This window comes from Grampus griseus, assembly GCF_964374135.1.
Source record: "Grampus griseus genome assembly, chromosome: 8".
Lineage (NCBI taxonomy): Eukaryota > Metazoa > Chordata > Mammalia > Artiodactyla > Delphinidae > Grampus > Grampus griseus.
The window spans coordinates 15,967,455-15,990,630 of record NC_139002.1 but is presented as its reverse complement, the minus strand read 5'-3'; the positions used below and the strand labels follow the sequence as shown (position 1 = coordinate 15,990,630).

The 23,176-nt window shown below is 39.0% G+C and overlaps 1 protein-coding gene across 1 annotated transcript; it reads left to right on the top strand.

Annotated features, from left to right (window-relative positions):
• The first annotated feature begins 43 nt into the window (after positions 1-43).
• PAFAH1B2 (platelet activating factor acetylhydrolase 1b catalytic subunit 2) lies at positions 44-22,876 on the top strand. Its single transcript, XM_082661296.1, has 6 exons — positions 44-158; positions 6,249-6,336; positions 14,427-14,516; positions 15,319-15,435; positions 17,045-17,167; positions 20,458-22,876. Exons 2-6 carry the CDS (start codon positions 6,256-6,258, stop codon positions 20,734-20,736), a joined length of 690 nt encoding a protein of 229 aa, XP_082517422.1. The 5' UTR covers positions 44-158; positions 6,249-6,255; the 3' UTR covers positions 20,737-22,876.
• Positions 22,877-23,176: the final 300 nt, after the last annotated feature.

Genomic DNA, 23,176 nt, shown 5'->3' with positions numbered 1-23,176 from the left:
GCCTGAGTGGCAGGGGAACCGGAAGTGGGGGAGCTGCAGCGGGTGCTGAGGCCGGAGGAGGGACGCGCCGGAGCGGGGCTGCCGGGACTGAGCGAGCGACAGACGCGCCACCCGCCGACGCCGCAGCCGCTTGGGGCCCGCACGGACCCTGTGCCTGAGTGAGTGCAGTCCGGGACTCGGGGGACCGGTGACTTAGAGGTGGGGGTTGGAAGAGGCTGCGATTTGTTATTGTGAGAGGCCCGCGACCTCCCCTCCCCCACCCTGCCGGCCCCTCCCCCGCGCCACCCCTCCCCCCCCGACCCTTGGGGTGCCTCCCGCGCTCGCCCCTTCTCGGCTGGCCCGGCGTGGCTTCCCTGGCTGCCCTCCCTGCCCCCCGCACTTCCAGGCCGCTCGCCGCCTCCCTCGGAGCCTTTCCCCAGTACCCCACCCCCAAACCTGCCGCCTCCTCGGCCGCCCGGCCGCCCAGCCGCCCCGCCTCTTCCCGCGGCCGAGCACCGTGGCGGGGCGCGCCGCCCGGCCCGATCCGGCCCAGCCCGACCCCCGGAGCAGGCCGCCCTGAATCCCCCGCTACCGCGGCCCGGGGCTCGCCGCCGCCAGCCCCATTTCCAGCCACGCTTCTGCCTCGGGTCTCGGCTGTTGCCTTTCCCTCCTCCCCGAGGTTGAACCTCTGACCCTTTTTTCCCCTTTCCTCTGTCTGAGAGGCCGTTGGCGCGGGCTCAGACCAGTTACTGTTATTTTGACGGAGCACTTTTTGCCACCCGTCAGAAACTTCTCCGTTATCTTCTCTAATATATTCAAAAATCCATAGGCTGTCACGACTCAGAAGGGCTTATTTCTTAGGGGACTGTCCAGTCCAGCACCTCATTTTAGGGATGAGGCCCAGCGAGGCTGGTGATTTGCCCAAGGTCAACCAACTAGCTAAACCTGCCAATGGACAGGTTTTCTTAGGTGCTTTTTACCTGGTCCATGTCCATGTACCAGATCAGGATCTTCTGGCCTTCAGGTTTGAGATGTGCCCGTTGCACGGTGACTCACTATTTCCATACCTCCCAGGCCAGCGTTGCTTTTCATAATGTGTATACAAACCTTAAGAAAACCAAACACATGAAGCTTTGGCCTCTTTTTAGAGCTTACCCATGGAGAAAGGGAAGACCACCTGGACCCACCCTAAGGCCTCATTTTGTACAGCTTTAAATGGGGGGGGGGTTCATTTTGGGGGAGTGGTAAAGGTATGGAGAAAACAAGGGGTATTGTCCCCTTGAGCATCAGAATACGCCTTTGCCTTGGATATGCCTGTGTCTTTGGATTCTTCTCCTGGGCACATCGTTCTGATATAAAGGTTGCCTCCTTGTGCGGGAGCAGGGGAGGAGTATGAAATCATTGTGCTTTAATGTGTTGACTTGGGCATTTGATAATAAATTCTGATTGTGCTGGAACCCCGGGACCCATCCACCAGCCCACTGAGGCAGGGTACTAGGGATGAGGCCTGCCTTCGCCTTTAGAATAACCCTGCCAGCTCCATCTGAAACAAAATGAAGAGTCTGAGGTCAGAGTGGAAACATTCTGAATCTTTTAATTCTTAGTGCAACTTTCCCCCTCCATCTGTTTCCTGGTTAAACTAAAGAAACATACAGCTCAGCTTGAGTATTTTAATTCTTTGTTGTTGGAACTGGTTTTTGATTAGACACACACTACACCACGGTGGTATAAGCATTTGGAAATTCTGGTGTTAAGACTGTCATAGTCGGAGTTAAGTAGAGAAGACAGAAAATGCAGGAAAATTGGGAAATGCTGTGCAAGTCACTTACTCCTCATCTTCCCAGAGAACTCATTTTAATGGACAGTTAAAGCTTCCCTGGAAGAGTATGTCTCCTGATAAATTAATTTCTTCTGACCTTTATCTCCATTCTTTTGGGTTTTTCTAACTGAACATGCTGTTTGTGACCTCAGAAGTTAATGACTTGCTGCACAGAGGCGATTATTATGAACCAGTGAGGTGAGATGGGAGTCAAATCCCTCTCTGTTGCTACTTTTTCTGTTGTTACTAATTACAGCATTCTGAATACTTCTGTGCCACAATATCGCTCTCTACGTGAGGCAGGAAACCCCAAATCACTCAGATTTTTGTGACCCACCACAGGCTGTTCTCTGGATGGCTCCTGATTTGATTCTTCATTTTTATTATAAACAGTACACAGTTTTTTTTAATCTAACTCCCGAATTATTTGAATCCCCTAAATGCATAGTCCCCAGCTTGGTTCTTTCTTTTTTCTTTCTTTCTTTCTTTCTTTTTTTTTTAATCCTTTGGCCGCACCACATGGCATGTGGGATCTTAGTTGCCTGACCAGGGATCGAACCCACGCCCCCTGCGCAGAGTGTTAACCACTGGATTGTCAGAGAAGTCCCCCTAGTTTGGTTCTTAAAGAGGAGATTACATGGGTTTGCCCCTCAGTTTTTTTTTTTTTTTTTTTTAACAGCTGTTTAAAAATGTTACCAAGCCATAGGCACAGGTAAAACTGAAAGCTCCTTTGTATTGTAAGATTTTGATTTGGCAAAATAATCCAAAATCCAAGTGTCTGAAGGCACAAAGAAACAAATTTTGCTCAGAGGAGGAAGGAGGATGACCTTGTATTCATTGTTAAAGAAGAAAAAGACTAGCTAATTGGGAATATTGTGCTAAATTCTCTCAGTTTTACCTGCCTAGTAACTTTAGGTAAGTGACATTTTGTTCCTCAGTTTCTCTGTCCCTATAGCTTTTTCATTTTGCTCATAACAAAATTTAGGACTGAGATGAAAGTGTTTTGCTAAGGGTATCAAAATGCCATTAAATTTGGGTAGTAGTAATAGGATATATAAGTGAATTGACTTAGTAAATTAGAATTTATCATTGTTTCATACAGTCTTTCCTATATAGAGCCTAATGCCCTTTGCTCAAGAGTAATAGGTTTTGGAGGGTAGTATATCACCCTGAGTTCAAATCCCAGCTCTCCCTATCATGGAGCAGTTTCCTTAATCTCCCTGAGCTTCAGTTTTTATTTAAATAACAAAGCTCCTAGCACAGTGTCTTGTAAATAGTAAGTTCTCAATAAATCTTTATTGCAGTTATTATTTTTTGATCAGTTGTTTACCTGTTGGAGAAACTCTAAAAATCCATGTCTGTAAATTGAATCATAGATCTAAAGAGATCTTATAGTTTATATAGACCACTGGTCTTGAAAGTCGAGTATGTGTGCTGCCCTGGGATGCATAAGGAGATCCATTGGAATATAGGAAAATATTTAGAACCTCTCTTTACATTCATTTTTTTTATGTAAAAAAGGAAAAAAATTACAAATATTTAATACACAGGTTAACAGCAATTCACATCTGATTTATAAATATACATATATTGAGGAACATTTCAAAAAGATTCTAAAACATTAAAAAATGTTTGAATCCCACTAGTCTGGACCAGTCTTTACTCATATGCTTTAGTTCACTTTATGCTTTTCTAGTAGGTGTTCACCTAGTTTCTGCAGCCCCTGGGAGGAATCTGCCTTGAGAGACAGGTCATGTCATTTGCAGTTCTGTTTGTTATAAATTTGTCTCACTGTACATTGTATCTGCTGGCCTTGTCTTCCTATTTGGGGACATGCAGAATAGGCCTAAAGTCCCTTCCTAGTAATCTTCAAATACTTTGACGGCTATTTGTCCCGTTATTTCCTCTTCCCCACAGTTTTTCTACAGGTTATAAACATACCTGTTTCTTTCAACTATTTCTGATATGACAGGTTTTTTAATTTCTCACCATCTTGGCTCCTTTCCTTGAAACACCCTCTGGTTTCTCAGAATTCTTAAGTTTTTCAACAAAATCTGAACCTGGTGTTCCAAGAACTGAAATGTAGTTGGAGTGCCTGCATTGTGTGTTTAAGTGGTGAGGGATGAATTTGGATACATTTTATTATGGAGGCACCTCATATGTACAGTTTTGTCATCCTTGTTCTTTTAACAATCCCCAGGAAAAATGGTTTCAGTTACATAATCACACAGTGAGAGGGGGACAGATTATTTTTCTCGTTTTTAGTAGTGATTGCTCAGTTAACCCTGCGTCAGTTAACTTTTGCCTCAAAAATACCTAGCATGTTAAGAGTTTCTCCAGGTGGGAAAATAAATGAGGAATGGTTGGGTTTTTAAAATCTATTTTAAAAGTTAGGAAATAGACTTTTTCAATTAGTGAGTGGAAAAAGGAGCTGTTTTGTTGCTGTATTTCTTTACATTATATATCTAATTTTGAAATACAGAAAATGGGAAAAGTTGCTCCTTGTTGGTCTTAAGGACAATAGAGCTTTTTGATCAGCGGGGAAGAAAGTTACTTACTAAAATTAAAGTGAGTATTAAGTGCCATATCAGATTTAACCTGAATAGCCAGACTTGAATCAAGAATTGAACGTAGACCCCCCAAGAAACTTTTATATAGAAGATTTAGAATGTTTTATTGGCTAAAAACAAAAAGTTTCTGTGTGGCTATTTGTTTTAACCCTGTAATCCTTTTTTTGTTTTCTTTTATGTATCTTCTGATTTTTCCTCACTTTTTTTAGACAGTGAAACTCCAAACAGATCATAGTCTGATTGGAACTATATAGGTTCATCTTGCAGTTCTTCCCGATTCTTGCATTTTACATTGATGTTTTTAGCTCCGTGTGGTATAAGTCATAAGTCTTTTGGGTGAAATGGTTAGATATAGGTCCCCTTTAGGGAGTCAGCGTGAACTGGTTTGTGATCAGTGGGTCAGATGTGACGTAATTGGGGTCAGACAAACCTCATTTCAGTCACTGAACAAAGTACCTAAATTATCTGATCCTCGTTTTCTTCATTTTGCAGTACTTTTGTGAGGATCGGGGGTGGTATGTATAAAGCATAGAGTAGATAGTCCTTCATAGGTAGCTATTGTTTTCTGATAGTTGCAAATTTTAGTAATCTAAAGAAATATACACAGGTTGTGAATGATATTTTACATCTTTAGTCAGATATAGGCTTAACCCTGAGCCCAATTTTTTTTAGACCTAGTGTCATTTGGAACTGATCGAATTTATTTGCATAATTAGTGTTAAAATTGTTTCCTTCTGTAATTTATTTTTCATGAAGGTTTGCTTTCATGTTTAGGGCTTGTTACTTTGTGATCCTCAAAAACTACTACCTTGGTAATCCAGGGTGTTTTGTTTACTCAGTGAATACTTATTAAAAGGCTATAACTCTTTCTGAGAAAGTTTAGTTGTATTTGAGGATGGCAAAGGAAGGAAATAGAGAGTACAGCCTTTTTTTCTATAAGCCACAAAACCCCAGCTTTTTCTCTTTCATCATCCTTTGCATTTTCCAAGTAACCTCTTGAGCCTGATGTCTCTAGTATGTTTTGTCCAGAATTGGTTGAAAACAGTCTGGTTTCTTACTTGTCTTTCTAGAAGATTAGCATTTCTAATATTCCTGAATTTCACTTACTCCTTCTTCTCCACTATCAGATGCCATATTTAGGTCGTCGTTAATCAAATTTTTTTTTAGTGGATACCTGTCAAAAATAAAAATACCTAGTAAAATTTGTAGAAAACCAATTCCAGGGAGTTTCCTAGTGGGCTAGTGGTTATTAACACTCTCCTGCGCTCCCACTGCAGGGGACAGGGGTTTGACCCCTGGTCATGGAACTCGATCCAGCAGGCTGCGGAGCACTGCCAAAAAACATAAAAAATTTAAAAAAATAATAAATAATAAAAATGAAAAAACCACTGCCAAAGCCCATGACTAGTTTTGTCATCATCTGTAGTACAGGTATTTGTGTGATTTTAGTGATCACTGGATTCTAATCGGTGCTGTACTAATTCTTAAGTGTGTAACTCTAGCAGCCTAAAAGGCTCTAATGTAGATGTCATTGAATTTGAAGGGTTTAATTTCTTGTCATTTGTTTCTTACAATAACATGTATTTATGAAAAATTAATAATAGGTGTAAGATATATACTGATGTAATGCATTGTTCCTGAATGATATTCAAACCTGTCTGGAAGTTTAGTAGTACTAGATATTTATGGGACTTAGACAGTCATGTCCTGGACCTCGTCTCTGCTGAAAATAAACTCCAGTTGCATCGTTTCTAGGCAAAACCCAATGGAATTTATTTAATTCTTACTGTTTAAAACCTGACATGTAATATTTAAGTAAGTGGTAACAAAGAAACATTCCTGTCAGTGAACAAAACATAACATAGACATTTTTTCCGCAGGTGTAGAATGAGCCAAGGAGACTCAAACCCAGCAGCCATTCCACATGCAGCGGAAGATATTCAAGGAGATGACAGATGGATGTCTCAGGTAAAAGGGGGTGCACATGCGTTATTCACATTAGATGAGTCTCTTAAATTTTTAGAGTCTTTTGACCAGAGCTACAATGGGGTGTTTTAATGGTCAACAAGAATTGATTACTGTAAATAAAAATCTAATGTTAGAGATGTCATTCCTAATCACCATGTGATGTTGGAACTGAGGAATATTTTGAGAGCATGGGCATTGTGTACTGTTAATTTTAATAGATGACAGTGTCTCTACAGTATTCTTTCTTTAAGCTTTTTTAAATTTTGAAGTAATTTCAAAATTATACAAATATTACAAACACTTTAGAAGCAACTTCCTATATCCTTCTCTAGACTTGCCACTTGTTAACATTTTGCCACATCTGCCTAATCATTCTGTCTGTATCTGTTTGTACTATTTACCAACTTACAGTTTTTTCTGAATCATTTGAAAGTATGTTGCGGTCATCACAATGCCCCTTTACCCCTAAATATTTGAGTGTGTTTTCTGAGAACAAGAACCTTTTCTTACATAACTACAATACAGTTATTAAAATCAGGAAATTTAACACTAACATTATACTGTTACCTAATCCAAAAACCATATTCAGATATCTGTAGTTGTCCCAGTAGTGTTCTTTTTTTCTTTTTTCTTTTTTTTTTTGTGGTATGTGGGCCTCTCACTGTTGTGGCCTCTCCCGTTGCGGAGCACAGGCTCCGGACGTGCAGGCTCAGCGGCCACGGCTCATGGGCCCAGCTGCTCCGTGGCATGTGGGATCCTCCCAGACTGGGGCATGAACCCGTGTCCCCTGCATCAGCAGGCGGACTCTCAGCCACTGCGCCACCAGGGAAGCCCCAGTAGTGTTATATCAATTTTCTTCCCAGTCTAGGATCACACATTGCATTTGGTTGTCGTTTCTCTTCATTCTCCTTTAATCAGAAACATTTCTTAGCCTTTGTTTTTCATGACCTTGACCATTTGGAATAGTATAGGGCATTTATTTTGTGGAATGTCCCTCTCTTTTCTCATAATCAAGATTCACATACATTTTTGGCAGGAGTATCAGGGAAATGATGTCTTCAGTGCATCACATAGAAGGCATGTGATGTTGATTTGTCTCATTGATGATAGTAGCTTTGATCACTTGGTTAAGATGGTGTTGGCCTAAACCAATTCTGTTTCGTTATAATATGGTCTCACAGGTTCTTATTTTAGTCAAGTGGGTTACAATCCACTGTAATTTTGAAACTCATTGTCCAAAGTTTAGCAAGTGGGAATCCCTTCAAGCCCTGGCCCCTTTGCCCTCTCAGTATGTCCCATTGTTTTTTTTTAGCACTTTATTTTTTTTTTCAGTATTTGTAGCTTGCTTTTAATAACTGTTATCCTTTACAATAACTATATTTAACCTTTATCTGTTTCCAACCATATTACCTTTTGAACTAACAAGTTCAATATGATTTTAAGTCCCCAGAGTTTCCTGTTTTAGTATTTAGTGATTCTCTTTATACTCTTCATAGTTGTATTCTCTTTCTGTTTTAGTCATCTCAGACTTAAAAATCAGTCTTTCAACTAGCTTATTTTGAGTGGTTGGTGTTTTTGCAGTACGTGGGCCTCTCGCTGTTGTGGCCTCTCTGGTTGCGGAGCACAGGCTCCGGACGCGCAGGCTCAGCGGCCATGGCTCATGGGCCCAGCCGCTCTGCGGCATGTGGGATCCTCCCAGACCGGGGCACGAACCCGTGTCCCCTGCGTTGGCAGGTGGACTCTCAACCACTGTGCCACCAGGGAAGCCCCCAAGTGGTAGTTTTTTATTTTGACTGTTCTCCTATGGATCAATTATGTGATTATTCTTTCTTAATCTTCCTCATTTGTTTATATCTTTAAAAAAGTATTATGAAATATTTTGAGCATCTGTGTATTTGCTACTCATCCTAAAAAAATAAAACATTGCTAAAAGAATTGCTGTTCCCTGTATACCCCTCACTGATCACATTTCTTTCTCTTTCCTACCTCCACACCCCCAAGCCAGTAATTTCATGTATTTACATACTACATATATAATCTCTAAACAATATAGTTAGTATTTTTGCACTTTTTTAAATTAATTAATTAATTAATTTATATTTGGCTGTGTTGGGTCTTCATTGCTGCATGCGGGCTTTCTCTAGTTGCGGTGAGCGGGGGCTACTCTTCGTTGCAGTGTGCGGGCTTCTTCTCATTGTGGCTTCTCGTTGCAGAGCGCGGGCTCTAGGCGCACAGGCTTCAGTAGTTGTGACACACAGGCTCACTAGGTGTGGCTTGAGGGCTCTAGAGCGCAGGCTCAGTAGTTGCGGCGCATGGGCTTAGTTGCTCCGCGGCATGTGGAGTCTTCCCAGACCAGGGCTCAAACCTGTGTCCCCTGCATTGGCAGGTGGATCCTTAAGCACTGCGCCACCAAGGAAGTCCCTTTTTGCACGTTTTTAAATGGTAAATAGTATCTTTCTGAATGTATTTTTTTCTGCAGTAATCATACATATTAAAAATATAGCTGTAGTTTATTCATTTTTTTCTCTTTAAGTAGTATTCAATTATTTTATATGAAAATACCACAGTGGGTCGTCTTTTATCTCATTGATGGGCATTTAGGTCATTTATAAATTTACTAAAAGTAGTAACTAAAACCAGATGCCTTTGTTGTTTCTGGCATAAATTAGAAGACTTAAAATGATTAGCACTGACTGGGAAAAAATTAGTCAAATGGAAGAAAAACAGATACGAATATTTAAATTTTTTTAAAAACTTGTATAGTATGGAAGGACTAACTTATATTAAAATATATTATATACCCAGATCTTGGTTTTTAAATACAGTTCTCCAATGAAAGGGACCAGGGCTCCTTAGAGAAATGATTGATTCTATAGCTGGAGCAAAGAAAATAAAAATATGGGCCTAGAGCATCTTCTAGTGCAAGAAAGCAAGAAACTACTCAAAAAAGAAAAAGAGAAAAAAAGATGGACGGCAGGAATATCACTGAAGTGATGGGTCCCCGGTGCATCACATAGAATACATGTGGTATTGGTTTGTCTCATTGATGATAAGTTTGACCACCTAAAAGACCTGAAAGAGCTCCCAGAGTGCAAAGTTGAACATTTTGAGCAGTGTGACAAATGATGGTATTATTGGTTTATAACTGAAAGAATAAAATAAGTGTTCATTAATGCATTCTGCTATAAATAAATGAGTGGATGAATAAATAAATAGGGGAGAAGGGCTAAATCTTCCTTACAGAATAATTTTAATTAATAAATGTAGAAGTAAGGAGGGAAAAGAAAATCATGGATAGAACACTGCAGTAATAATTACTGTAGGCATGATCCATTGATGAATACTAACATTAGTGGACACAACTTTAAGGAGAAATGGTATATTTGCCTAGCCTTAGAGTATCTCCCTGTAAATTACTTTGGTGGTTTTAAGGTACGCCCACATATTTTTTGAGACACCTCCCTGCAGGAGGTGGAGCTGAATTTAGTGTCTTGTTTCTAACGTATAGAGTATGGAAGGGAAAATAACTTGATGGTGGAGAAAACTGGCAAACACCACCTTACCCAAATGATCAGTATTAACATCACCAGTAATAAGTCATGTTCCCTGATATGATACAACAAGGGCACATCACCTCTGTGGTAGTCTTCCCCAAAAATCCATAACCTCAGCCTATTCATGGGAAAACATCAGACAGACCCAAATTGAGGGACTGTCTACAGAACACCTTACCGCAACTAAATGTGTCAGGTCATGAAAGACAAGGAAAGACCAAGAGGCTGTCCCATATCGGAAGAGTTAAAGGAGATATACAGATTAAATGCAATGTGATTCAGGAAATGGGCATTAGTGGAAAAATTAGTGAGATCTGAATGAACTTTATTTTAGTTGATAGTATTCCCTAATGTTAATTTCTTAGGTTTGACAAATGTACCATGCTTATATAAGATGCTAACATTGAGGGCTTCCCTGGTGGTGCAGTAGTTAAGAATCTGCCTGCCAATACGGGGGACACAGGTTCAAGCCCTGGTCCGGGAAGATCCCACATGCTGCGGAGCATCTAAGCCCGTGCGCCACAACTACTGAGCCTGTTCTCTAGAGCCTGCGAGCTACAACTACTGAGCCTGCATGCTACAACTAATGAAGCCTGTGCGCCTAGAGCCCGTGCTCCCCAACAAGAGAAGCCACTGCAATGGGAAGCCCAAGCACCACGGCGAAGTTTAGTCCTCACTCACTGCAACGAGAGAAAGCCCACGCACAACAATAAAGATCCAACGCAGCCAAAAAGAAATAAATAAAATAAATAAAATTTTTTTAAAAATCCTTACACCTGAAAATTCTGTTTTTAATAAAAAAATAAAAGATGCTAACATTGAAAGAAGCTGAGTTAGGGGTATATGCAAATACTCTACAATCTTTTCAGTTCTTCTGTAGATAAATTATTTAGAAACAAAACATTAAAAGAAAAGCAGTCATGATTAAAACAAGTATTGAAGTGATACTCAATACTACTCACGGAGTATTGCTAAAATATCCATCCCTATTCTAGACTTAAGTACCACATATCAAGAAGTACCTAGAACAGATGAACATGTCCACCACCACCACAGGAATGCAGTCAACAAAATCCAGACTATGGGAGAGTCTATAGGTCAGACAGTCATATTCCTTAAAAAAGAAGTTTGGGAGGTGGTGGCAGAGGGAGGGGGAGCCTATAGATTAAAAGGGATTTAAGAGACAAATTGTCCGGATTCTGATTTTAAAAAATCATAAAATAAAATTTTGTGACATTGAATTTGAACACTCACTAGTTATTTGTTGATATTAAAGGATTCCTGTTAATTTTAGAGGATAGAACTGGTATTGTGGTTATATATATTTTTAATCTTTTAAGAGCTACGTGTTGAAATATTTATATATGAAATGTTATATCCTCAGTTTGCTTCAAAATAATCTAAGAATGGGGTGGGGCAATAGTTTCTGGAATGTTGAAATAATAGTGACCGTAAGTTAGATGATTGCTGTATCTGGTAATGGATACACAGAGATCCATTGTGTTATTCGCTCTTCTTTCCTGTATTTCCTTGATATTTTCCGTAATCGTAAGTTTTTTTTAAGGGTGATATTAAAAGACTTGACCGTAGACAAATTTAATAACAATTCGTATCAAAACATTAACCACTTAAAGAAGGCTTAGCAGCAGACTGACAAATATTTTCAGTAAATATTACAGATGAAGCACTGATACTGTTGTATTATCAATAAAAATATCCTCAAATATACTAGATAAGTGTCTCAATGAGCATGACAGGAGCTTTAACTTTTTGTTTCCAGAAAGTACAGATTAAAACAATGGGAAAAGAAAGGAGGGAGAGAAAAATATTAATAACCCGTGCAGGTGCAAGTATAGTAAAATGAGTTCTGATACATTGCTGGCGTCAGAATAGATATAGCCAGTAGCCATTTTGTTAGTAATTTGGAAGTATATCCAAGATCCGTGAAAGTGTTAATCCCCTTTGCCCTAAAAATTCCCAGCCTGTAAAAGAAAATGTGTGTGTGTGTGTGTAAGTTTCTTCATCTCAGTCAATAGGAGGCTTCTGGCAAATCTGTCATTAGGATAAAGAGCTAAAAAAAAATGAATGTGCCACTGGATGCATCCAGTAGGATATTAAGTGGTGTTAAAAATTATGGTTATGGGCTTCCCTGGTGGTGCAGTGGTTGAGAGTCCGCCCGCCGATGCAGGGGACGCGGGTTCGTGCCCCAGTCCGGGAAGATCCCACATGCCGTGGAGCTGCTGGGCCCGTGAGCCATGGCCGCTGAGCCTGCGCATCCGGAGCCTGTGCTCCGCAACGGGAGAGGCCACAGCAGTGAGAGGCCCGCGTACCGCAAAAAAAAAAATTACGGTTATAGGGAATTCCCTGGTGGTCCGGTGGTTAGGAGTCCATGCTCTCACTGCCGAGGGCCCGGGTTCAGTCCCGGTTGGGGAACTCAGATCCCGCAAGCTGTGTGGCGCTGCCAAATAAATAAATAAATGAAGATTTTTTTAAAAAATTACACGATAAAATTTTTTAAAATAATTATAGTTATGAAAATCATGTAGCTACATAGAAAAATATTTCTAATATAATGTTAATGCAGTTATAATGTGTGCTCTTTATTGAGTACCTACTGGGTGGCAGCCAGAAGCTGGGCCCCTTTTATACAACTCTCATCTTCACAACTCTAAAAACAGAGTTGCCAGCAGATGTGTAAAACAAAACTCGGGGTTATGTACTTGCTTAAGGTCACTGCACTAGAAAGTAAATAAGCTAGACTTTGAACATAGGTTTTTCTGTCCCCAAAGCTATTGTGCCTTAAGGAGATATATACATACGTTTCAGCTGTGTTGCGGGGGGATGTGAAAAAATAATGAGAGAAAAAACCCTAAAACGTTAATAGGTACTGGGTTAAAATGGTAGGATTATAGATGTTTTGCTTTTATCTTCTTTGTTTTTCCAAGCTCATTGCAACTACTTTTATACTTAAAAAGAAAATTTAGAGTACTTAAACCTTTAGAACAGCAGAGCTTAAATTCCATGACATTCTTTAAACATAAGCTGTTCTGTTGGTATTGAGAGGTAGTTGGCACTTTAGCATACATAGCAGAGAGACGACGTGATGTGAAAGAGCACCTACTCAATAAAACTAGCTAAAGCCTTATTCTTGCTCATCTTATCCCTTCAGTTTAAAAATACTTATTGAAACAATAGTAATTTTAAAAAATTGTTTACACAAGACATGGACCCAAGAGAAAAGTAAATGTTATCCCAAATCCTGTCACTGTAAAAGAGATGTCTTAATCAGTTGTCAAATTATTTCCAGAAATATTTTTGTATTTTCACCAATAGCAGTGAAATATCTCAGTTTCACCACAGTGTCATCTGCACTTGTATTATCAGCAAAAATACTTAAATAGTAACTCCATCTTAATTAATTCCTAGGGGAAGCATAATTGAATGTAGAGTTTGAGAAAAAGAAACAGTATTCAGACCTTTCCATAGAACTGGGTTAGAGACCTGCTAAACCATCATGTTAATTTGTTTCAGGGATGAATATAAAAATTGAAGGGCTTCTCTGGTGGCGCAGTGGTTGAGAGTCCGCCTGCCGATGCAGGGGACACGGGTTCGTGCCCTGGTCCGGGAAGATCCCACATGCCGCGGAGCGGCTGGGCCCGTGAGCCATGGCCACTGAGCCTGCACGTCCGTAGCCTGTGCTCCGCAACGGGAGAGGCCACAGCAGTGAGAGGCCCACATACCGCGAAAAAAAAAAAAAAATTGAACTATGTCCTTCAGTTTAGCATCAATGGGTAAAATCTTTTTAAAGGTGTCTTATGCCTTAAGAGCAAAGAGAAGCATACCAGGCCTAGGTCACCCTTGCTTAGAAACTTGAATTAGACTGAAAAAGCCTGAGTCCCAGTTTGCCAACATCTCACATTTAGAGGTTAGCAGACATTTTCAAAGGCCATATTAAAATCATTCAAATGAAATGCATGCCTTTTGATTGGATCCTAGTTCAAAAAATAGATACATATGATACTTTTGGGACAATTGTGAAGATTAAACGTTAGATTTTATGGGATTATTGTTTATTTTCTTAGATGTGATAATAGTTCTATGGTTTTATAGGAGACTGTCCTATGCTTAGGAGATGCATGCGGAATATTTAAAGGTGAAGAATCACAATGTTTGCAGCTTACTCTCAAATGATTCAGCAAACACACAGATAAAGCAAATGTGGGAAAATGTTATTGTTGAATGTAAGTGAGTGTATACAGGTGTTCATTGTATTACATCAGCTTTAAGTATATCTGAAATTTTCTTTAAAAGAGTTGGAGGAAAGGTAAGCTTTTAAAAAAACATGAACGCATTTTTCTGTTCTCGTTTTCAGAAGGGCCCAGGAGTTAATAGCAGATTGAGAGGAATCAGCTTTAGGGACAGACCAAATAGAATGTTTAACAACAGAGTAACTGGTTGGACAACTGTTCTGTCTAGGCCAAGAAATCTCACAGGGGAAAATGCCAGTTTCTGATTGTTCTTTCTTCTTCACACCAGCACAACAGATTTGTCCTGGACTGCAAAGACAAAGAGCCGGATGTCCTGTTTGTGGGGGACTCCATGGTGCAGTTGATGCAGCAGTATGAGGTGAGGTGCAGGGGTGAGGGTGGTCCTTGGCTGCTCATGTCAACACATTCATTGATAACAGACTTGCATTCATTCCACTCTAGTTCAGAGTTGAAGGGAAATCAGACCTACCTGATCGGATTCTTTGTGCCATCAAGCATGATGAGACAAAGGAAAAAATACAACATTATTTATAAATAAGCTCCCTTTTTTGCCTTGGCTTCCAAGAAGCTTCACATTATATTTGTTTGTTTATATTTGTCCTAGTCATGATTTGTATTTTACTATTTTCTTACTTGTATTTGCTCATTTATGTTTGTCTTAGTCATGATTCTCAGTTCTTATTGTGTTTTACCATTTTTATATTTTATATATTTTTGTAGTGAACTGTTTTGAATCTTTTTGAGGTTAGGCATTCTCCCAAGGGAAATTTAAAAGAAAAGATAGCTTTATATCTTTTTGGCTCAGGCACTCTAAATTTTTTCATCTCATGTTTCTACTTCACCCTATTCCTTTAAATGGTTGAATAAAGGAAAAGGAGAGTTTATTGAGTTGGCAGCTTAATTATAAATGTTGGTACCTAAGTGGCATCAGGTTGAGCTGTGACTCAAGTCTTGAGCTGAGATCTAAAGCTGTACTGAAAACTGAGTTACACAATGGCATCTTCAAAGCCCTTTCAGCAGTTGGTAGCATACCACTTGCAGTGATACATTTGAATACAGAAAAGGGAAACTTATTTCAGATGCCTCACAACACATTGCAATTGAGGGATTTTATTTCCCACTAATTTCAGCTTAAATAAATCAAGTTTTTCTCTTTTCAGATATGGCGAGAGCTTTTTTCCCCACTTCATGCACTGAATTTTGGAATTGGGGGAGATACAACAAGACATGTTTTATGGAGACTAAAGAATGGAGAACTGGAGAATATTAAACCTAAGGTGAAATGAAACTTATTATTTTTTTAAGAATATCCTTATCTTGAGTCTTTTGCAGATAGTTAAATTGTCAGAAACTGGTAGTAAAAAAAAATTGCTTCTTTAAAGCGTTATTTCACTGTTGTTCTTTGCTTCCTGCCCCTTTAAGTTAAATGATATTGTTTAAGAACATTCCAAATACATGCTTAATTAAGAATCAGTGTATTGCTTGCTTGGTTTGTACTTGTTATAAATATCTTCTGCTGTAGGAAGGGATTTGATGCTAATAAGGTATGCTATTCTGTTACCTGAGGCAGTATGAGGGGGAAAGTGCTCAGAGGTGGGCCGTGGGAGCAGGGCTGTGATTCACTTGAGGAAGTAATTTTGGATCCATTTAAACATATAAACAGATTGGTAATCAAAGCCTCCAAGTTCTTCTGAAGAAAATTTGAAGCAGATGTGAACAAATGTTCAGCCCAAACATTTGCCCAGTGCCTTATAGCATTATCAACATCCTGAGTTGACACACTGCATATAAATTTTTTCAACCCAAACAACAAAAAGGAAACAAAGCTGAGCCATTGATAACAGTTGCTGTAGTTGAAAGTATTTTATTTTTGCCTTTCTAACAGAAAAACTCATGCATATTCCTTTCTTTTGTGACAGGTGGAAATTACTTTGGGTTACATAGGAAGGTGTGTGTCTCTAGGTGATAGCCACCTTGTAAAATTATTTTTTTGAAGAGAAAAACTTTTAAAAACTATATCCAGCCTCCACCCCACTGACTCTTTTCCTTGAGTAGAACTGTGTATTTATACCCACTACACTCCCTTGGGTACTTTTATTTTTATTTTTTCTAGAAGGTACTTTAACTAAGGGAGTCTTATGATGTCGCAAGTATTTTCCCCCATGTTTCTTAAATTTCACTCTCTTTTTTTTTTCTTTTTTGACTTGCAGTGGTTTTATTTTTATACAGTTGAATTTATTATCCTTTTTGTATAGTTTCTGGATCTTAAGAGATTAGCTTCCAACTGCACATAAAATAATTTTCTCATCTTTTCCTAGTACAGTTTTCCCACTTAAGTGTTTTTCTGTTTGGAATTTATCCTGATGTATATGAGGCATACATTAATAATGTTTTAAGATGGCTGCCCTGTTGAAGTTACCAATACCATTTGAGAAGTTCATCTTTCCTTCTTTGATTTTTTAAAAAATTTATTTTATTTATTTATTTTTGGCTGTGTTGGGTCTTCGTTGCCGCGCGTGGGCTTTCTCTAGTTGCGGCAAGCGGGGGCTCCTCTTTGTTGCGGTGCACGGGCTTCTCATTGCGGTGGTTTCTCTTGTTGCAGAGCACAGGCTCTTAGGCACGCGGGCTTCAGTAGTTGTGGCTCACAGGCTCTAGAGCGCAGGCTCAGTAGTTGTGGTGCACGGCCTTAGTTGCTCCGTGGCATGTGGGATCTTCCCAGACCAGGGCTCGAACCTGTGTCCCCCGCATTGGCAGGCGGATTCTCAACCAATGTGCCACCAGGGAAGCCCCTCCTTCTTTGATTTTTGAAATAAGATTTTCAACTAACTAGTGGACATTCCTGAGTATTTATCTTTTTTCTCTTTTTCTTCCTTCCCTCAATTATAGGTCATTGTTGTCTGGGTAGGAACAAACAACCATGAAAATACAGCAGAAGAAGTAGCAGGTGGAATCGAGGCCATCGTACAACTTATCAACACAAGGCAGCCACAGGCCAAAATCATTGTATTGGTATGTGGTCTTTGGGTGGGTGGAGACCTTGATATCATTAGGTAAGGTGGGGGGTCTTTTTAGAAATGTGATCACTCATGAACATAGAGAATCTTTAGGTTGGAAGCAGTTTATCAAGCTCCCTAGAAGCTCTTCTCTGATATGTCCCATCGTCTTATTGGTCTCATTTCCTAGAACAGCTGTGGGGTCATCTTTTTTCTGCTCATCCTTGTTTAGAAGTGGAAATCCTCTTTGTTGCCTCAGGTTGCCTTAATTTTTTTTTTTTTCGCCTTGACTATCTTCTGATAATTTTTTAAGTTGCATATGAGACTTTTCCTAGTTCCTGAGTCTCTTTTTATTAGACCTGAGTTTGGATTAGCCTAGATGTGTTGTTTTGTTCCATGGTTAATATGGTAAAGGTGGTGTATTTATCAGAATCTCTGAATTCTTTAAGATATCAGAGATTCCATCAGGAAGAAAATGGGTTCTTCATAGTCTTACCACTAACAGGAAATGCTACCCTTTGTAGAATTAAAGCATTGTCTTCATGGTCTCAGGGATAAACAGCTGTCTATTTCAGTGTTAAAGTTTACCTGTAGATATTCTTAACCTAGCTAAAAATGTATGTTTTTGAGAAATCTGACGTGTATTCATTTCTTCAATGAGATATAGTGTTAATAAGGTAGTCATTTGTTCAACAAACATGCGAGAATCACGATGTACAAGGCACTATCCTAGGTCCCGAGCATACAAAAATGAGTAAGGCGGTTCCTCTCAAGGAGCTGGTGGATGGACACAGCAATATAAACAGAATTATTATACTGTATGCTAAGGAGAGAACAGGGTATATTTTAGACATAAAAATTGACATCTGAGTTTAGCTTTAAAGAATTCATTGGTTTCCAGACAAATAGAGAAATGAAAGAAGAGAAGGTATTACAGAGAAGAATGAGAGAGAGAGAAAGGGAGGGAGGAAGAAAGGAAGGAAATGATCAAAGGCTTATACATGTATGTGTTTGTTGGGTGAGTGAAGGAGGGTGCTAGAAGAATTTTAGGGTTATCATTGGAATAAAGTTCAAGTCTGGGATAGTTAGAGGCCACAGCCAGGTCCCATGTTAGGAGTTTGGATATTATCTTAGGACAGGGTTCTGGGGAGCCAGGTCTTATTTTTTTATTACATGGTATTTAATTAATTTATGTATTTATTTATATCCTACATTATTCCAGAAAAGACTACATTGTGGTTAAGAGTCCATCTCTTAAGTACAGTGGGTGGTACATTGTAGTTGCTTAGGACATATTTGTTGCATGAATGTTGCTGAATAAATCCTCCATAAATATTCTTTGTTTCAACCAGACTTTTGAATTTGATATATGGTGGTGTTATCTACAATACTAAAACATTGGAAATAACCTAAATAATCAACCCCATGGGGGAATGATTGCACAAGTCATTGACTATAATAGCACTAATCATATGACAATTAGGAGGACTGTGTGAAAACAGAATTTATGATGTATTTAAGTGAACAGTCCGAATACTAAACGGTATGTATATTATATTTAGAATTGCTTGAAAGTAAATATGCAAATTGGAAAAGGAAATAAAATAGTTGTTACATGGTAAAGGAATTAGTGTATTTTGTCTCCTTTAAAATAATGTTTTAACAATTATCAGTTATTATAGAGAAAAAATTCACATGGCATACCCTTGATACTCATTTATTAAGGAAAATGTTATGCAAGTATATAAGCTATTTTTCTTATCCTTGCTTGACAATCCCAATAGGTATGGCGCCCTGCTCTTGAGGCTTAATCCTTTTTTATGGCTTTAATTACTATGGTATTCTTTGAAAGTCAGAATAACATGTATTTATTGGTCACTGGCCATCCTTCCTGGTTGCTCATTATATCTCAACCAAGCTTTGATGTGCCAGCGCTGAGGGCTGATTTTCTTTGTTAACTATTAGATTCATAGCCTTATACTTTTAACAGTTATATAAACTAGGGTTTAGCATTGACCTTGTCTGCACTTGGCAAGGATGAAAGGAGATGGATTGGGGTAGCATATTCATAATTCTCTGTAGTTCTCTTTGGAACTTTACGGTCACACAGTAAGTTAATAATCGAGGTCCAGCGTTTTGCTGAAAAAATTTAAAGCAGACGTGAATAACGCTTTGGGCATAAAAATTTTTTTGATTCTTTTAGTAGAACGCCTACAGAAAACCCATTTTTATGAAATAAGACCTCTTATCATACCCTGTAGGAGAAACAGGTGACAACATTTTTGCCTAAATAACAATAACTTGGCTGTGTGGGCATCATTAGCTATAAACCAACTAAAAGGTTGGGGATTTCTGACAGTTTTATAATTGGATCAGTTATCTGTATAAAGGCCATTTCTAGTTTGAGATGATAAAACCTTGCACTTGCCATATAAGAGCTGGCTTTTATTTACTATAGTAGAAGGACAGACATCTGATTTATCTGAAAATTATATTAGATCATTAACAAATAAGTTAAAAATGAATTTAGAACACATCTCTGTTTTATACCACCAGATATTATGTGGCTCTGATTCATCAAGACAGCATTTGTTCCAACTCCATTTCTCATGTGTTCTAGTGTAGGTTCCATGTGGCATTAATGAATAGATGTGTATTTGAGCTAGATTATTCTAGCTATGTGGTGGACTATATGGAGGATAAATTGAAAGGGTAATACCACTGGAGGTAGGAAGACTAGTCAGGAGATTTTACATTAATTGAGGTGAATATTGGTTAAGTTCCCTAGCCATAGCAGTGTCTATAGTCAGAAAAAAGAATGGATTGGAAAAATGCTTAGGATGTAAAAGCTGAGTGATTTAATGATGAATAGATAAGGTACATGGGATGAGAGACTCAGGGATGTTGGAAGGTCAGTTGACACAGAGAATGTAGAAGGAACATAGTCTGTGGGGGAGATGATGAATGGGTTTTTGGACGTGTTAAGTTGGGTGTGCCTCAGGAGCGTTCAAATACACAGTTCTGAAGCTCCAGGAAGAGATCTGGGCTAAAGTGTGTAGGGTGTAGAGAGTACTGGGCCAAGGACAAAACCCTGAAGAATACCAGCAGTTAAGGGACAGGAGGAGGAGGAGGAGCTCAGGAAGAAACCTAGGAGGGATAGTCAGAGAACTTTCATTAAGACAGTGTTTCAGAAATCAAAGGTATAACAAGTGCTAGATGGAGAGTTCCAGGGATATTTGAAATCACAAGTAAGTAGGAAAAAACAGTGAGTCTTCTCATCTTATATTCTTCTCTGCTCTTCCCCAGGGTTTGTTACCTCGAGGTGAGAAGCCCAACCCTTTGAGGCAAAAGAATGCCAAGGTGAACCAGCTCCTCAAGGTTTCCCTGCCGAAGCTTGCCAATGTTCAGCTCCTGGATACAGATGGGGGCTTCGTGCACTCGGACGGTGCCATCTCCTGCCACGACATGTTTGATTTTCTGCATCTCACAGGAGGGGGCTACGCAAAGATCTGCAAACCCCTCCATGAACTGATCATGCAATTGTTGGAGGAAACACCTGAGGAAAAACAAACCACCATTGCCTGACTGGCTCCCATCAGTGTTAATAGCGTCCCAGCTTCCTCAGATCAGTTATATCACTGGCACTACAGAATCCTTCTCTTTCTTAAGGCACTTTGCATTGTAGAATGTTCCTGGATGTTCATATCTAGTGTTTGAAGGGGAGGAGGGATTTAAACTGGTCCTGTACATAGAAGGTTTGTTTGACACAGGAGAAAAATTAGCCAAGGAAGATGGTTGTTTAAATTCATTGGAAACCAGAAGGGGACTTTTTAGTTATATGTGTGACACATTCATTGACTTATCACTGTTTTTCCTAGGACAACATCAAGCCTAAGTACTGAACAAAATGAAGATTCTTTCCTTGGCCTTTCTTTCTATGGATTATGTCATATATAATAATAATTAGAATAACACCTTCTTGGCTTTAAAACAGATGTTTTTCCAGTTTTTAAAGTTCATAATTTAGCCTTTTGTTTTTTATTTTGCTTTACTCATACGTATTCTCAATGTTATAGCAACATATAACATCAGATTGAACGTGCTTGTCATTCAAGTATGGGAGATGCTATGGTTACAGGTGAATTTATTCCACTCCGTTAACCTTTCCCATGCTTAGCAGTGGAAAATAGGTTTTGCCCCATTTGGGGGACTCAATGGAGGGTATTATTTTTATGCTGCTGAATATCACGTCTGTAATAGACCCATGCATGCAGCCTTTCCTCTATTCCCCCTCATCCCCTCTTTTTTTTGTTGGGAGGGGTCCTTGTTAACATTACAAGCTTTTAACACGTTTTTGACCTAGGAGCTCTGTTGCTGGAAGTATAAATCCCCAGCCAGTTACTCTCATGATGATATTACTGATATGTAATTCATTCTTGTGTGGTGGTCTGTGCTGTAGAGTCTGTGTAGTGCTATCCATATTCAGAGTTCTGGTTTGTTTTGTTTTGTTTTTCCCTTAGAACCTGTTACAGTTTTCCTTCTTTTGGGGAGAAAAAAAACCCAGAACTCTGTTTCCCACTCCATAAGCCCTGACTTTATTTCAAGTTTTGTAGTATTTTAAGGTGTATATTTTATTTTATTTTTATTGGCTTAGTTTTTAAATTATTATTAGTCCAGAAAAATTTGGCCTCTTCTCATGGGGAAATGTTGAAACTGCTCTTCCGAATAGATATTCTGCTTGATCCCACTGTTTTAGTAAAAAAAGAACTAGTAAAAAAGAACTTCGTTTAACCTTCAGGATTTCTCAATTCATCTTCATCTGAGAATTTCTTTCAAGAGAGCTCTTTATAATCTTAATGGTTTGTTGAGCTACAAGAACTGCCATTTAAAAAATAATAGGACAAAAAATAATAGGACAACAGGTGGTTTATTGTTTAATATACCTATGGAATATGTACAAACTGGATTTACAAACAAATACTTTAAACTGGACCAGGTGGATATTGAAGTAACCCATCAAAATGTGCTCTGCAATGATTCTGCTTAACGTTCAAGTTCAGTAACTAAGGCATATGTTTCTTACTCTGCTTGCAAGGCACATGGCATTGCTTTTGTGTGTTGGAGGGGGATTTGTGGTTTGTGCTAAGAGCCGCTTCTGACTGAAAGGGATAGAACTTGGGCGATTTTTTTTTTTTTCCTCCTCGAGGCTTTTTCTGGGAATTTTGTTTTTTGGTTTTTTTGTCTTTAAAAAAAACAAAAACTTTCCTGAATGTATCATGTCTTCATTAACAACTGAAAATATATGTGGTGTTTACTAAACTTGTTTACTATATTAAATTTTCCTTTTTATTTTTAGTAGCCCAGGTTCTTGAGTTTTTCAAGACAGATTTTTTTTTTCTTAGCTGAGGTATAGTTCTAGGGAGGAGATTTAATTAAGCCACAATTTTGTGTGTGAAAAGACAGTTTCCTATCCAGGTCTTTTCTGTTGTCAGAGGGAAGGAGTATGGTCCAAACAAACCCCATTAGGTTACTCCTGCAGCATGTGCTTTTAGCTTCTCTCTTGACTAAGGATCAAATATCCCTTTGTGAATTGGCCTTCAGCTCCTTTGCTTCTGTGTATAAACCTTGGATGTTAACTACATTTTATATTTACCAGAGCTATTTGAGCAATAGTATTTGAACCACTAGCCTTTTAAATAAAAGTCTGCCCCATTGCTAATGTGCAGATACCGAGTCCACTTTCATTTCTTGCCAGCTTTCTTTGCACTGCTTTAGGCAAAAAGTGTTCTTCTGTTTTTCTTTGATTGACACCCGTTTGTTGCAGTGACAGAACTTAATGCTTAATCTTTGGATTTCATATATATATATATATATATGAGAGAAATATATACACACACATATATGAAGTTTAATGCACTGTCCAAGTGAAATGTCCTAGTTGTCCTTGTGATTAAGGGGCCAACTTTCCAGGCAGCCAGCAGAGGTGTTAATTCTATTTGTCTCCCAGCAAACTTCCATTCCTTTG

Excerpts from the sequence above, each read along its gene's own strand:
- PAFAH1B2 (XM_082661296.1), top strand. The coding sequence starts at position 6,256 with ATGAGCCAAGGAGACTCAAACCCAGCAGCCATTCCACATGCAGCGGAA. Across the intron at positions 14,517-15,318 it reads AGTTGATGCAGCAGTATGAG|ATATGGCGAGAGCTTTTTTC; the intron begins GTGAGGTGCAGG and ends TTCTCTTTTCAG. Across the intron at positions 17,168-20,457 it reads AGGCCAAAATCATTGTATTG|GGTTTGTTACCTCGAGGTGA; the intron begins GTATGTGGTCTT and ends GCTCTTCCCCAG.